General features: G+C 44.6%; 2 protein-coding genes across 2 annotated transcripts in view; both read right to left on the bottom strand.

Moving 5' to 3' along the window:
• Window positions 1–17880, bottom strand: part of LOC311253452 (uncharacterized protein) — a 298131-nt gene that overhangs the window by 58142 nt on the left and 222109 nt on the right. The window lies entirely within an intron of this gene.
• On the bottom strand, window positions 6019–7739 carry LOC311252936 (stonustoxin subunit alpha-like; the record flags this gene model as incomplete). Its single annotated transcript, XM_084346600.1, has 2 exons — window positions 6019–6745; window positions 7670–7739. The coding sequence occupies 2 exons, from the start codon at window positions 7737–7739 to the stop codon at window positions 6189–6191; spliced, it is 627 nt and encodes a 208-aa protein (XP_084202726.1). The 3' UTR covers window positions 6019–6188.

Below are 17880 nucleotides of genomic sequence, written 5' to 3'. Positions count from 1 at the left end.
TTGGAGTCTAGGGTTTTGATGGTGGATGAACAAAATGGTTTTAGGGAGAATAGGGCATGTATCGACCATATTTATGTTTTATCCTCTATTGTGAGAGCAAGATTACAAGAGCATAAAGAGACTTTTGCTTGTTTTGTTGATTTTAAGAAAGCCTTTGATTGGATAAACAGAGACCTTTTGGAATATAAATTAATTTCTGCTGGTGTTGGGGGTAAATTCTATAATGCGATAAAGTCCCTATATAAAGATCCAGTTGCTTGTGTTCAGCTAAATAATCTTAGGACTGAATGGTTCCCTACTCCTTTTGGAGTTAAGCAGGGAGATGTCCTTTCCCCAACCTTATTTGCTTTTTATATAAATGACTTGGCACAAGAAATCAAACAAGCTAAGCTTGGTGTAAGTGTTGGTAAATTAAATTTAAGTATTTTGTTATATGCTTACGATATTCTGCTGATTGCCGAGGGGGAAATTAATTTACAGAAATATTATGAGTTTATGGTGTACTAAGTGGCGACTCACTATTAATAATGAAAAAACACAAATTATGCATTTCAGAAATAATTATGTGCAGCAAAGTAGCCATATATTTCAGTTTGGGTCAACACCCCTGTTGTATACTTCTTCTTATAAGTATCTTGGTTTTGTTTTTAATGAATATATGAACAACTCAGAGGGAAGGAAAATACTGGCAGAGTCAGCTGGAAGAGCGTTAGGGTCAATAATGAATAAAATTAAAATGTGTCCCGAGCTTGGTTTCTTAACCTTTTCCAAGCTTTTTGAGTCAATGGTAGGCTCAGTTTTACTTTATGCGGCTGGAGTATGGGGATTTGGGGAGTCACCTGAGAGTAATGCTATCCAGAGCAGAGCCCTGAGATGTTACCTTGGTGTTCATAAATTCACTGCCAAATGTGCTGTAGAGGGGGACACCGGCTGGGTGCCACGTCTGGTAATGCAGAGGTGTGAAATAGTTCGGCTGTGGAATAGATTAGTTCAGATGTCAGATGAAAGGCTGACCAAAAAGATATTTAATTGGGACAGAGCCAACAATTTTCCCTGGTCCAGAGATGCATCTGCAGTATTCTCTCTCTCTGGGTTGTATTATGTCTTCGCTAATAATTTGCAATGCAATGTAAATAAAGTTAAACAAAAGTTAGTTAATCTCTATGAGAAACAATGGAAGGAGGAGATCTGGAGCAAACCTAAACTTAGAAACTATGTTCAAATCAAAGACAATTATTGTACGGAGTCATATTTAATGTTAGACTTGGGGAGGAGACAGAGGTCCCTCTGCGCACAACTGAGATGTGGCACTTTGCCCTTGGCAGTTGAAGTAGGAAGGTTCAAGGGTACAGAAGAGCAGCGCTTGTGTGTTCTGTGTGACCTTGGCACTGTTGAAGACGAGTTGCATTTTCTCTTCCACTGTCCTCTGTATGATAAAGTGAGACATTCCCTGTATGAGAAAGCCCAGATGAAGGACCCAGACTTATTCTGGATGTCTGAATATGATATGTTGTGTTGGCTTTTTAACGAGGACATTTATGCTCTAGCCAGATTCATTGATGGAGCTTGGAAATTAAGACAGGGTGTTTTATATCCCACGTAAATCCCAGTGTCTTGTAAGCCCATGCGGGCTGGGCACAAAAAGATGAGCATGACACTTAAATAAATAAAAATCAAATCAAATCAAAAATCCAGTAGCAGATCTACGGATTGTATTAGACGCACTAAACTGGATGCTTATATGGATCGCTCTGTGGTCAGTGAGGGGCGTGGCGAGGATGTTACTGTCACTTTCTCTTTATCAGTGTTATTGGATAGCAGATGATTGTGAAGGAGGCGTCTCCAGTTTCGCTGTAGCTTTATTGAACACCGGTCAACACACAGGTATATATACAAAACTCACCTCCTGGCGGACACCCCATCACATTACCGTATAACACCTAGTATATGCGCAAGCACAATTATACTGCCGTATATGACACACCTAGCTAACAGTGCCTCTGCTCTACACCTAGCTAACAATGTTGCCACTCTACACCTAGCTAACAGTGTCTCTGCTCTACACCTAGCTAACAGTGCCTCTGCTCTACACCTAGCTAACAATGTTGCCACTCTACACCTAGCTAACAGTGTCTCTGCTCTACACCTAGCTAACAGTGCCTCTGCTCTACACCTAGCTAACAGTTTCTCTGCTCTACACCTAGCTAACAGTGCCTCTTCTCTACACCTAGCTAACAGTTTCTCTGCTCTACACCTAGCTAACAGTGCCTCTGCTCTACACCTAGCTAACAATGTTGCCACTCTACACCTAGCCAACAGTTTCTCTACTCCACACCTAGCTAACAATGTTGCCACTCTACACCTAGCTAACAATGCCTCTGCTCTACACCTAGCTAACAGTTTCTCTACTCTACACCTAGCTAACAATGTTGCCACTCTACACCTAGCTAACAGTGCCTCTGCGCTACACCCAGCTAACAGTGCTTCTACTCTACACCTAGCTAACAGTGCCTCTGCGCTACACCTAGCTAACAGTGCCTCTGCTCTACACCTAGCTAACAGTTTCTCTACCCTACACCTAGCTAACAATGTTGCCACTCTACACCTAGCTAACAGTGCCTCTGCTCTACACCTAGCTAACAGTGTTTCTACTCCACACCTAGCTAACAATGTTGTCACTCTACACCTAGCTAACAGTTTCTCTACTCTACACCTAGCTAACAGTGTTTCTACTCCACACCTAGCTAACAATGTTGTCACTCTACACCTAGCTAACAGTGTTTCTACTCTACACCTAGCTAACAGTGCCTCTGCACTACACCGAGCTAACAGTGCCTCTGCTCTACACCTAGCTAACAGTGTTTCTACTCCACACCTAGCTAACAATGTTGCCACTCTTCACCTAGCTAACAGTGCCTCTGATTTACACCTAGCTAACAGTGTTGCCACTCTACACCTAGCTAACAGTGCCTCTGCTCTACACCTAGCTAACAGTTTCTCTACTCTACACCTAGCTAACAATGTTGCCACACTACACCTAGCTAACAGTGCCTCTGCGCTACACCTAGCTAACAGTTTCTCTACTCTACACCTAGCTAACAGTGCCTCTGCTCTACACCTAGCTAACCGTTTCTCTACTCCACACCTAGCTAACAGTGCCTCTGCTCTACACCTAGCTAGCAGTTTCTCTACTCTACACCTAGCTAACAATGTTGCCACTCTACACCTAGCTAACAGTTTCTCTACTCTACACCTAGCTAACAATGTTGCCACTCTACACCTAGCTAACAGTGCCTCTGCGCTACACCTAGCTAACAGTTTCTCTACTCCACACCTAGCTAACAGTTTCTCTACTCTACACCTAGCTAACAATGTTGCCACTCTACACCTAGCTAACAGTGCCTCTGCTCTACACCTAGCTAGCAGTTTCTCTACTCTACACCTAGCTAACAATGTTGCCACTCTACACCTAGCTAACAGTGCCTCTGCGCTACACCCAGCTAACAGTGCTTCTACTCTACACCTAGCTAACAGTGCCTCTGCGCTACACCTAGCTAACAGTGCCTCTGCTCTACACCTAGCTAACAGTTTCTCTACCCTACACCTAGCTAACAATGTTGCCACTCTACACCTAGCTAACAGTGCCTCTGCTCTACACCTAGCTAACAGTGTTTCTACTCCACACCTAGCTAACAATGTTGTCACTCTACACCTAGCTAACAGTTTCTCTACTCTACACCTAGCTAACAGTGTTTCTACTCCACACCTAGCTAACAATGTTGTCACTCTACACCTAGCTAACAGTGTTTCTACTCTACACCTAGCTAACAGTGCCTCTGCACTACACCGAGCTAACAGTGCCTCTGCTCTACACCTAGCTAACAGTGTTTCTACTCCACACCTAGCTAACAATGTTGCCACTCTTCACCTAGCTAACAGTGCCTCTGATTTACACCTAGCTAACAGTGTTGCCACTCTACACCTAGCTAACAGTGCCTCTGCTCTACACCTAGCTAACAGTTTCTCTACTCTACACCTAGCTAACAATGTTGCCACACTACACCTAGCTAACAGTGCCTCTGCGCTACACCTAGCTAACAGTTTCTCTACTCTACACCTAGCTAACAGTGCCTCTGCTCTACACCTAGCTAACCGTTTCTCTACTCCACACCTAGCTAACAGTGCCTCTGCTCTACACCTAGCTAGCAGTTTCTCTACTCTACACCTAGCTAACAATGTTGCCACTCTACACCTAGCTAACAGTTTCTCTACTCTACACCTAGCTAACAATGTTGCCACTCTACACCTAGCTAACAGTGCCTCTGCGCTACACCTAGCTAACAGTTTCTCTACTCCACACCTAGCTAACAGTTTCTCTACTCTACACCTAGCTAACAATGTTGCCACTCTACACCTAGCTAACAGTGCCTCTGCTCTACACCTAGCTAGCAGTTTCTCTACTCTACACCTAGCTAACAATGTTGCCACTCTACACCTAGCTAACAGTGCCTCTGCGCTACACCCAGCTAACAGTGCTTCTACTCTACACCTAGCTAACAGTGCCTCTGCGCTACACCTAGCTAACAGTGCCTCTGCTCTACACCTAGCTAACAGTTTCTCTACCCTACACCTAGCTAACAATGTTGCCACTCTACACCTAGCTAACAGTGCCTCTGCTCTACACCTAGCTAACAGTGTTTCTACTCCACACCTAGCTAACAATGTTGTCACTTTACACCTAGCTAACAGTTTCTCTACTCTACACCTAGCTAACAGTGTTTCTACTCCACACCTAGCTAACAATGTTGTCACTCTACACCTAGCTAACAGTGTTTCTACTCTACACCTAGCTAACAGTGCCTCTGCACTACACCGAGCTAACAGTGCCTCTGCTCTACACCTAGCTAACAGTGTTTCTACTCCACACCTAGCTAACAATGTTGCCACTCTTCACCTAGCTAACAGTGCCTCTGATTTACACCTAGCTAACAGTGTTGCCACTCTACACCTAGCTAACAGTGCCTCTGCTCTACACCTAGCTAACAGTTTCTCTACTCTACACCTAGCTAACAATGTTGCCACACTACACCTAGCTAACAGTGCCTCTGCGCTACACCTAGCTAACAGTTTCTCTACTCTACACCTAGCTAACAGTGCCTCTGCTCTACACCTAGCTAACCGTTTCTCTACTCCACACCTAGCTAACAGTGCCTCTGCTCTACACCTAGCTAGCAGTTTCTCTACTCTACACCTAGCTAACAATGTTGCCACTCTACACCTAGCTAACAGTTTCTCTACTCTACACCTAGCTAACAATGTTGCCACTCTACACCTAGCTAACAGTGCCTCTGCTCTACACCTAGCTAACCGTTTCTCTACTCCACACCTAGCTAACAATGTTGCCACTCTACACCTAGCTAACAGTGTCTCTACTCTACACCTAGCTAACAATGTTGCCACTCTACACCTAGCAAACAGTGCCTCTGCTCTACACCTAGCTAACAGTGTCTCTGCTCTACACCTAGCCAACAGTTTCTCTACTCTACACCTAGCTAACAATGTTGCCACTCTACACCTAGCTAACAGTTTCTCTACTCTACACCTAGCTAACCGTTTCTCTACTCCACACCTAGCTAACAATGTTGCCACTCTACACCTAGCTAACAGTGTCTCTACTCTACACCTAGCTAACAATGTTGCCACTCTACACCTAGCAAACAGTGCCTCTGCTCTACACCTAGCTAACAGTGCCTCTGCTCTACACCTAGCTAACAGTGTCTCTGCTCTACACCTAGCTAGCAGTGCCTCTGCACTACACCTAGCTAACAGTGTCTCTGCTCTACACCTAGCTAACAGTGCCTCTGCTCTACACCTAGCTTACAGTGCCTCTGCTCTACACCTAGCTAACAGTGCCTCTGCTCTACACCTAGCTAACAATGGTTATGCTGACGACTGTCAAATACAACAAGTGCAGAACAAAGTGAAGTGATGTCTCAGCTTTAATGTGCAGAACAGAATCATTGATGAGGAGGAAACCATCAATCTTTACAATCAGTTTGAATCATTTTGTACAAAGTTCACTGATGAATTTATTACAAGAAGCTGAAAGATTGATGTGACTGTGATCCTGTACAGACTCAACTGTTCAGCACTGACAATGTTTCTGTGACAGGAGGAGACTCTGCAGACTAAACACCACACAGACACACTGAGGAACCAGAACCGGACCACAAGAGCCCAAATCCAGGATAAAGAGGTTCAGTGAATGTGGTGCTGAAGGTGTGGAGGTGGATCAGTGAGTCAGAGGAGACTCTGTAGAAGGACAGAGTGCCAGCAGGACAGTCCACATACACTGCTACTCTACCAGAGGAGGAGGAGGAGGAGAAGAAGGAGGAGGAGGAGATGTTTGTTCTTCTGTTATTGTGACTGACAAAGTAACGACCATCATCATCACACCACAGACTCCAGGACTGATCATTCCGTCCAAACACACATTGACTGCCTCCTCTCCTTCTGATTCTTCTGTAACTCACTGATATAAAAACATCTCCTCTCCACTCGACCTCCCAGTAACAGCGACCAGTCAGACCAGTTCTACACAGCAGCTGAGACCAGAAGGTCTCAAACCTCTCTGGATGATCAGGATATGACTGATCCTCCTCCACACGTGTCATCTTCCTGTTGTTGTCAGACAGTTTGATGAGTCTGTTGACTGTGTTTGTGTCGACTGTGAGCTCACAGGAATCTGATGGAGAGAAAAAGACACAACACAGCTGCAGTTATTAATGTATCATCAGTGTGGTGATGACATCACAGATGTGACTGAGTGATGTCACAGTGTGAAGCTGAATCAAAGTAAAAACACACTCACACTTCCTCAGACCTGGTGTCAACCATCGGACTCCAGCAGGCTCCACCCTGAAAGGAGGAGGGGGGTCAGAGCAGCACATCCTCTTTCAGCATGCAGACATGGACATGACATGACTCATACACAGAAACACAATATGTCCATCAGGCCTGCTTCTCCCTGTTCTCCTGAACCTCTTCACCTCTGCCACTCTCCTCACACACTGAGAGCCACAGGATGTTGGTGTGTGTGAAAGAGGACGACAACATGTGAGGACACACACAAACCTCTTTTTGGATTCATGACTTCATCTTTATGTTATTGGATGTTGCTGCTGTTTCCTGTGGGCGACCTTACGCTTGCTGTCTGATCCAATGTCAGCTTGTGCTCATGTTTGTATATTACAGGACTTTTGGATTTGGACGTCAGAACTTTTGAGGTCAGATTCCTGTTTGAAGCTTCCAGGGCTTTTCTGAATCTCACCTGCACAGTCTGCTTTTTGTTCTCGCTGTGTTTCTGCTGCTTTATTAAGGGACAACAAGCCCAAGACAACATGAGGAGAACTCTACATGTTATTAACCATATTCTAAAAAAGAAGAAATGTGCAGCCTTAATAAGCCTCGATGCAGAAAAGGCTTTTGATAGCGTAAGTTGGACTTTTCTATATCAGGTACTTGAAAAACTCGGACTTAATGACAAAGCTGTCAGACGTATTAAAACACTTTACCAAAACCCGACCGCAAGGACAAGAATAAACGGCAGTCTGACTGACAGCACAGCTTCAGGACCATCTACTAGACATGGCTGCTGTCTCTCTCCAACCTTGTGTGCAGTCTTCATAGAGCCCCTGAGATCTTAAAGGAGTAGAGGTCGGGGGAGAGGAACACACCATTGGACTTTTTGCTGATGATGTGGTCTGTTTTTTAGAGGACCCAGACACATGCATCCCCATACTAATCAACCAACCAGAGATGTTTGGCTTTTGTTCTGGATACAAGCTTAAATTGACCAAAACACAGATCCTAGCATTCAACTACTCCCCATCCAAAATCATACAACAAAAACATAATCTGAACTGGAGAGCAACAACAATGAAATATCTTGGGGTCACTTTAACACAAAACACTGATGATTTATATGAAGCTAATTACGTCAAACTGGAGAAGGAAATTAAGAGCAACTTGGACAGGTGGGCTATCCTTCCATCAGACATCGGTTCACGAATAGAGACCATAAAAATGAGCGTTCTACCCCGACTTCTTTACCTGTTTCAGTCACTACCCATTGAGATACCCGAAAAACAATTCAGACTGTGGGACAAAACCATTTCCAGGTTTATATGGAATGGTCACAGACCGAGAATCAATCTGAAACATTACAGATTGGAAAGGATAAGGGGGGTTTGGCACTGCCAAACCTTCAGGGATATTTTCATGCTGCACAAGTTAGACATGTAATCTGTTGGTGTGACAAAGATTATGTAGCCAAATGGAAGAATTTAGAAAAATCAGCCGTGTTGGAGAAGCTGTGGAGATGTAAATGTGAACCATTCACACGTGTTCTGGCCTAAGATCGCAAAATTCTGGGAAGATGTTCATTTAGTTATGGGCAGAGTTTTGGGTTATGGTGCATCCAAGTCTTGTACATTATTATATCTTGGCGTCATTACGGGAAACGTTGTGTTGAAAGATGATAGATACATATTGAAAATTATGTTAGTAGCCTGTAAAAAGGCAATTACAAGAAAATGGTACAAGACAGACCCCGTCACAGGAAGACTGGATGGAAGTTATGGACGAAATACATATTATGGAACAACTGACTTATAAAATAAGGACTCAAGAGGATCAATGCTGCCGGAAGTGGGAGAAATGGACTGAATACATAAAAACGACAGGACCAGGACCGTCACACTGACATTAAAAAAGGATCAAACTGTAGAAGCACGGTGATCCATCCTGTTCTTTTTCAGATCTTTGTTTTTTATTTGTCCCCCCCACCCCCCGTTAGTTATTTGAAAGCTTTTATTGTGAAGCAGCTAAATCAGGAAACACTGGATTTCCACCAGCAGAACCTGAACACGACTCCAGAACAGCTGAAAGTGAAGCTGAGTCAGCAGCTACGAGCCGGGCTGAAGTACATTACAACAGCATTAAACCAGAGGTCCACCAGCTACTGTAGAGAGCTGCAGCTCTGCACAGGTCACATATCATGTTAATCAATGGAGCAGATGATTGATCACTGAATGTTTTCTTTTCTTTTGTCATTTGATTTTGGTGACGTGCAAAACACCGAAGCTTTCCTGCCCCTGCAGGCTGTTATAATGAGAACTACCCAAAACAGCCCAAACTCAGCTTGAGCAGCAGTTTCCTCATGACAGGAGCCAAGACGGCACCACTGACCCATCTTAAATTCATCTATGCACTGCTGCTGTTATGGTGATGTGGCGGGAATGTTCCACCTTGTGTCATCTAGGGGTTTCACCGAATAATCGAATATTCGACTATTCGACTATCAAAACCACTATTCGACGCTGTGCGTGATAGTCGAGTATTCGTCTTTTCCTTGTTTTTGTTTTTTTCCAAAAGCCCGGTGCTGTAATAAAGCGGTACCGCAGATATGCAGCTGGGGGCATGTGAGACAAGTGCAGTGTGTGTGTGTGTGTGTGCGTGTGAGTGATGTCAACACGCCAAGGAAAATGGCGCCAAGCAGCAGACAGGAGACGAAAAAAAAGAGAAAGGAGACTGAAAGTAAAATGGCTGAGGCGGCTCTCAATACTCGCCTGCAAGTGTCCAAGGTCTGGAAATACTTTACCAAAACAGATAAACCGTTAGCTGCAATATATGTAAGGCTACTCTAAAGTACCATGGCAGTACGTCTACAATGCATAACCATTTGAAGCTACACCCGGCCGGGGCTAGCGGCAGCAGCGGCAACGTTAGCGGAGAGAAGCACCAACAACAGACAACAATGAGAGACTTCTCCACACGCCAGATATCCGACCAAAGAAAAAGGAAAATAACTGGTCTGTTGGTGAATTTCATCATGAAGGATATGCGACCGCTTGCTGCGGTGTCTGGAAATGGCTTTAAGGACATTATCCATTTTTTCGAGCCGAGTTACGTTATCCCGTCCCATAGGACACTGTGGAGCAACATCACACACCAGTATGATGAATTGCGAGCGAAATTAGCAACTGAAATGAAAGATCAGAGTGTTTCACTCACTACGGACCTATGGACATCTCCAACCATGGAGGCATACATCACGGTGACAGCGCATTATCTCACCGACACCTGGGAGCTGAAGGCAAAAGTCCTCCGCACCTGCGCAATGCCAGAGCGGCACACCGCTGTTAACATTGCTCAGGGACTGACGGACACAATCAGTCAGTGGGGCCTGACGGTGTTCTGCGTTATACATGACAATGCTAGCAGCATGACACTGGCGATGAGTCTGTGTGAAGATTTCAACCACGACCTCGGCTGCACTGGACACACATTACAGTTGGCGATAAAGGCGGGGCTGGATTTAGCTGAAGTGGCAAAAACCACAGATGCGGCGAGGCGTGTGGTCAGCCACTTTCGCCACTCGGCTGTGGCAACGAGTGCTCTGACGCAGCGACAGGCCCAGCTTAATATGAAAGAGAAAAGGCTCCAGAACGACGCTGGAATTCTACCTTTACAATGCTGGAGCGACTTAACGAGCAGCGCATCCCTGTCCAAGCCGTACTCGAAGATGAGACTGTCACTAAATCCACCGCCAGAAAAGCCCCGTCAATGAGAGCCTCGCAATGGGAACTAATCCAGCAGCTACTGCCTGTGCTGAGACCGCTGGCAAAGGCAACTACGATCATGTGTGGGGAAATGCACGTCGGGCTCTCATTTATCTACCCCGTTATCCTCAAACTGGTGAATGTGGTGCTTAAAGTTGAAGAGTCCGTTGTAACAGCAACTCGAAACTTTAAGAACACGGTACTAAAACAGCTGAAAACCAGGTTCAAGTTGGACACTGAGGACGACTTGGCGGGATCGGTTCCTATCACTGCCTGCATCCTGGATCCCAGATTTAAAGATCTGTGATTCCTTCCAGAGAACACCAGAGCGGAGGTTAAAAGCCACCTGATTCAGCTACTGCGAGATGTACCTGTAGCTACAGGTAAATATTATTTATTAATTTGAGAGAGAGAGAGATACTGTGGTGTGCGTGCGTATGTGAGGTCACGTCTGTGCTTTAATATATTTGCAAAATTGAAAATAGCTAAACTTAAATTCACTGAAACCCTGGACTCAAACACGACCGGCACTCTGGCTGTGATTTTATTTGCAGGTGCCGATGACGCCACAGCAGACAGCGACGTGGGCAAAATCGGAGAGGAGCCCAGGAGTAAAAAAACAAGACTGGAAAGTGATTACGACGAACTGTTTGGGCCTCACTACACCAGTAAAAAAAAAAAGGGCTGGCAGCACCCGTCCAGAGGATGTTGAAGAATATTTCCATCTGCCCCGCATCTCCACCACGAGCAACCCCCTGGAGTGGTGGGCCCGCAAGGAGAAGCAGTTCCCCCGCCTGGCAAAGCTGGCCAGAATCTACCTGGCTGTCCCCGCTACAAGCACCCCAAGTGAGAGAGTTTTCTCCCTGGCTGGGAACACGATTACCCGTCAGAGAGCAAGTTTGCACCCAGCTCATGTGGATGCCCTTGTTTTCTTGAACGCAAACCAGGAGCGCAAGAATTGGATTATTAAAGAGGAGGACTTTGACGAGAGCGAATAACTGTTAAGCAGGCACAGGCTGATAGCCCACTGGATTACAGTATGTTGCTTTTTTTTTTGCACTTTTCGTTATGACGTTGCACAGTGGTGGTGAGTAGGCTAAGTTTTGTTTAACACATTTAAAGCCTATATTTTCTGTTAATTCTGAATATCAATTTGGATAAAATGTGTTATTTCAATAAACAACATCTGTAAACTTTATGTAACCTGTGGACATTTTTATGTTTAATAGCGAGATTGCTACATTTGTTTCACAATTTACATGCAATGTTGATCTTAAAGGATAACTACCGTTTTTTACAACCTGGACCTTATTTCTAGCATAAAATATGATCATTTACTCACCCAGATAACTTTGGTGTCATTTGAAGTCGTTCGGACGAAATTAGATCCAGTGTAGCGCCGATATGTCCATATAATGCGAGTGACGGGGCACCGACACACAGCCTCTATATAACACATTATCTGCCACAAAACTAGTTCATTTCAGCAATATTTTGTCATGATACCCTTGTGCTATTCCCCTCTGAGTCTGGGCTTGTCTGTTATCAACATCCGGGGTCAAACTAGCAGTAGCAGCTACAGGTAAACAAGCCGGCTGTGGCGGGTGCGCGCGCAGCTCAGAGACGACATCTTCCAGGTCAGAGGTAGTAGATCAACCTACAGACCCCGGATGTTGATAACAGGCAAGAGGCAGACTCAGAGGGGAATAGCACGAGTGTATCATAACAAAATATTGGTGAAATGAACTAGTTTCATGGCAGATAATGCTCATAGAGGCTGCGCTTCGGTGCCCCAATCACTCGCATTATATGGATATAGCGGCGATCCACTGGATCTAATTTCGTCCGAAAGACACCAAATGACACCAAAGTTATCTGGGTGAGTAAATGATCGTATTTTATGCTAGAAATAAGGTCCAGGTTGTAAAAACGGTATTTATGTGTTTTCATGGTCATTAAGAGAGGCAAACTCAGTGAGGAGGGTTAGGTCTGGCAGCAGCGGTGCCGAATGGATTAAAAAAACAAACAAACAAACAAACAAAAAAAACAGGCGAATATTTGACTATTAGTCGACTTTTGGGAAGTATTCGTCGAATACTAAAATGCAGTATTCGTCAATGCCCTAGTGTCATCTAACGTTGTTATTGGACTGTTTTATATCTTCTGTTCACTTTAAACTGACGCCACAGACAGTTGCTACAGTCTGTAAATGTTTCACACTGAGGCACAGACACACTGTCAGTGATGATCTAGGATGCAGTTACTCCAGTGTTGATAAAGATCCATGTCAGAACCATTTTAAGTTCAAAGTCAAGCACTTTGGCAGAAACACTGATTCTCCAGTTCAGGGAAAGAGTTTCTATGACATTCAGTGATTAAATTCATTTATGTGTCACAGAAATCTTTTGAATTTGAGGTTCAGTATTTTCTGATCAGACGTCTGACACAGAGGGTCTATTGTTATTATTAATATCATAACACAGCGGTGACGTGGTGGAAATTAGATTTAATGTTCATGTTTTGATAACCCTCTGCAATCAGTGTGGAGTGTGAAGGAGTTTGGATGACGGTTCATCAAGCAGCAAAACCAGAGGCCAACAAATCAAACAGGCACATTTTGAACAGGCACTAAACTAGTCTGAAAAAAGAGGTGTAACTTTAGTGTTTGTGCCAAGACTCTCCTGGTCCCTGATCTTCATCTCTTCTTCTCATCTTCCTCTCTTCACTTGTAACTCTTGGCTTCGTGCCATGCTGCCTTTTCTCCTGAACTGAACTGAACAACTGGAGGTGGAGTAAACGAAGCAGACCTCCTGACACTGAACCATCTACAGTCCAGATACAGAGTCTCACACTGACTGTCTGTGGCTGCAGCAGGACTCTTCATACCTGAGAGTGTCCAGTCTCCAGCCTGGATCCTCCAGTCGAGCAGACAGCAGCTTCACTCCTGAGTCTCCTGGATGATTGTAGCTCAGGTCCAGCTCTCTCAGATGGGAGGGGTTGGAGTCCAGAGCTGAGGCCAGAGAAGTACAGCCTTCCTCTGTGATCAGACAGCCTGACAGCCTGCAGACACACAAAACAACACACATCACAGATCAGCTGAGGGTCCTGATGATTCAGTGCACATCTGTGTTTAAGGGTTTAACGTTTATTATATTCATCATCTTAGTTTTCACTAATTTACTAATCAGCACTGAACACAGAGTATAACTGAAGCTGATGGAAATGCCATTAGTTTTGCAAATACTTGGTCATGAACAAAAATATTGTACAGTTTAAAGTGAGACCTGATGATGGAGGATCACCAAAGTAATTACAGTTCATCCTGAGGGGAGCATGAATGTCTGAACCAAACCTCATGACAATCCATCCAATGGTTGTTGAGACATGTAAGTCGGGACTAAAGTGCAGAATAGACTGACAGACCCACATTTTATATAAAATAGATTAGTGGTGTCATTGGTTTTGTATCGTTACTTTGATGAGTGAAGGATCTGTTAAGTTGTCAGACTGTGAACACTATCAGAACATCACACTCCTGTCCACACAGGTCGTCTCGTCTGTGTTTTGGCTGTGTTACTACCTCTGTTGGAGGATCAGAGGTGGAATGAAACTGTCCCCCCATTCCACCTTAGTAACTTGTAAAGATTCTTGAAAAGGCGGGAATCTTGTGTAATTGTATCTTGCCGATACAACCCTCCCTCCCCTTCACCCCTCACCCGCAGATCCCACTGGAAACGGTACGGCTGCGTTACGGCTCCTCCACGGCGGCGGAGCGGATCCGTAGCACTCTAGTCTATGTGTTAACTTCCACCAGGTCCGCTGCGCCGCGTGTCTGCTGCGTCCCAGCTCCGGCAGTCCGCAGCCCTGCGGAGCAGATACGCAGGACTTCTATTCTGGCGGACGCCGCAACAAAACGCAGCAATTCAGCCGAATTTAGCACAGAGCAGACAGGAAGTCAGACACGAAACAACAACAAGAAATCCGGTTGATTTTCAAAATAAAACACTCCATGTTGATACAAACACAAAAACCTCAAAAAAGAGACAAATACAAGCTCTTCTTCTAATCCGTCGGTCGGGAACACTTCGTGTTGTTGTGTTTATAACACATACATATAACTGCGGTCGTGTGTGATAATGTAATTATCGCGGGAATTCCTCGGTTTCGTTTCTCCAGCTGATCGGCGGAGCTGCGCCGTAGCGGACTCAAAACGCAACTGGTGGGGGTTGCCGGACGAGGACGACGGAGCACAATTGTACCGGAGCCGTAACGCAGCTGTACCGTATCCAGTGGAATCTGCGGGTGACTCTCTAAAGACTTCACACCAGTGCAATAAACCCCCACTACCACCACTCACTAGGGCATTAACAGAAAAGCCGATTTGTCGACGCGTCGGCGTCAGTGCCGCAAGTCGACGACCCCTGAGAGTGGTCGACAAGTTGTGGTTTTTTTTGTTTTTTTTTTGGGCCCTGAACAGTGACAACGAATTTGTCTTCAAAATAAGAGCTTTGCATTGCACCCCATTGGAATTTAGAACTGGGTTCTTAGTGGGGGGCTTTTAATTTGAAAGTAGCGAGCGTTCATAGCTTGCCGCTACACAACAAGCTGACAGCTGCTACTGGCTGTTTGGTTGTGTCCGTTAGCTGTCAGCTACAGAGACCGAGGAGACGCTAGCATCTCTCGGATCTCAGCGGCTTTCCAGTTGCTCATCTTGACATCCGCGGCTGAAGTGATGGACTGATTGCTGTGATCAGCTGTTTCCTGGTTTTAAAACTCTCCGGCTGTGGGCCAGACACACATCCCATGTATGGAGGTGTTCCTCCGCTGTGTCAATGTGATGACGTCATCAAACGACTTGTCGACTCGACTTTATTGACAGATAAGTCGACTTGAAAAAATCTGAAGTAATTAATGCCCTACCACTCACACACATACTCACTTGTGTACATATAACCTACATACTTGAATCTTGTGTCTATTTATCTTGTTGTATATATTTTACTATTTTTATCTATTTTGTTTGGAAATGTTGAGTCTCTTAAATAAATTGAATAATATTAAGAGTATGATCAAGACCTGCTCCAATTGTAAAGTTACATGAAATAATGAAATAAAGTAATGAATCCTGACCTGAGAGTTTCAAGGACACAGTGTGAACTCTTCAGTTCAGCAGAAAGTAGCTTCAGTCCTGAATCCTGCAGGTTGTTGTTACTCAGGTCCAGCTCTCTCAGACTAGAGGACTGGGAGCTGAGAACTGAGGACAGAGCTTCACAGCTTCTCTCTGAGAGGTCACAGCCACTCAGTCTGGGGAGAAAAAAAAGAAGACAGAAAACATGGTAAATGTTGAGTTTTGGTGATGCAGTATCAGGGTTTCTCAAACTTTTCTTCCGGTGGTTGTAAATAAAAGTAATCTCTTGCTCCAGTGCTGTTCAGTTCTAAGCATGTTGTCAACGTGGCAATAAATGAAGATTGAATTGAGAATAAACAGACATCCAGGTATCAAAGTCATATGATGTCAAACATACATGAGGTTCTCCATCCTCATTGTTCGTGCTGCGCAGGAGATGACTTAATGAAAGGTACATTGAAAGAAAACAAGTTTGATAGCAAAAGAAATCTACCAGAAATATATAAATGATTTCACAACAAACGGTAACATGATCTGACCTCAAACTTTCCAAATTGCAGTGTGAACTCTCCAGTCCAGGAAGCAGAAGCTTCACTCCTGAATCCTGCAGGTTGTTGTTACTCAGGTCCAGCTCTCTCAGACTAGAGGACTGGGAGCTGAGAACTGAGGACAGAGCTTCACAGCTTCTCTCTGAGAGGTCACAGCCACTCAGTCTGGGGAGAAAAAAAAGAAGACAGAAAACATGGTAAATGTTGAGTTTTGGTGATGCAGTATCAGGTTTTCCAAAACTTTTATTCCGGTGACGCATTAAAAAAAAAAAAAAAAAGTATTTAATGGCCTTTTCATAGCTTCATATTAGGAGGATTATTTATATAGGACATTTTTTCATCTACGTAACATTGCAAAAATCAGGCCCATCCTGTCTCAAAAAGACGCAGAAAAGCTAGTCCATGCATTTGTTACTTCCAGGCTGGACTATTGTAATTCTCTATTATCAGGCTGCCCTAACAAGTCTCTAAAGAGTCTCCAGCTGGTCCAGAATGCTGCAGCACGTGTACTGACAGGAACTAAGAAAAGAGATCATATTACTCCTTTATTGGCCTCTCTGCACTGGCTCCCTGTAAAACCAAGAACAGAGTTTAAAATCCTTCTCCTAACTTACGAAGCTGTTAAAGGATAAGTACCGTTTTTTACAACCTGGACCTTATTTCTGGCAAAATATATGGTCATTTACTCACCCAGATAACTTTGGTGTCATTCGGCGTCGTTCGGACGAAATTAGATCCAGTGTAGCGGCGATATGTCCATATAATGCGAGTGACGGGGCATCGACACACAGCCTCTATATAACGCATTATCTGCCACGAAACTAGTTCATTTCATCAATATTTTGTTATGAAATGCTAGCGCTATTAGCCTCTGAGTCCGGGCTCGTCCGTTATCAACATCCGGGGTCAAACTAGCAGTAGCAGCTACAGGTAAACAAGCAGCGCTGTCGCGGGTGCGCGCGCAGCTCAGAGATGACATCTTCCAGGTCAGAGGTAGTAGCTCAACCTACAGACCCCGGATGTTGACAGTAGACGAGCCCGGACTCAGAGGCTAATAGCGCTAGCATTTCATAACAAAATATTGATGAAATGAACTAGTTTCGTGGCAGATAATGCGTTATATAGAGGCTGTGTGTCGCTGCCCCGTCTCTCCCATTATATGGATATATCGCCGCTACACTGGATCTAATTTCGTCCGAACGACGCCGAATGACACCAAAGTTATCTGGGTGAGTAAATGACCATATATTTTGCCAGAAATAAGGTCCAGGTTGTAAAAAACGGTACTTATCCTTTAATGGTCAGGCACCATCATATCTCCAGGAGCTCATACTACCCTATCACCCAACTAGAGCATTACGCTCCCAGAACGCAGGATTACTTGTAGTTCCTAAAGTCTCCAAAAGTAGAATGGGAGCCAGAGCCTTCAGCTATCAAGCTCCTCTTCTGTGGAACCATCTTCCTGTTTTGGTCCGGGAGGCGGACACCCTCTCTACCTTTAAGAGTAGACTTAAGACCTTCCTCTTCGATAGAGCTTATAGTTAAGTTAGTTATGCTGCTATAGGCCTAGTCCGGGGGACAA

The sequence above is a fragment of the Pagrus pagrus genome (genome assembly GCF_965226575.1).
Source record: "Pagrus pagrus genome assembly, chromosome: 24".
NCBI classification, from domain to species: domain Eukaryota; kingdom Metazoa; phylum Chordata; class Actinopteri; order Spariformes; family Sparidae; genus Pagrus; species Pagrus pagrus.
Note: the sequence above shows the minus strand (reverse complement) of the source record. Positions and strands in the feature narration are given on the sequence as shown.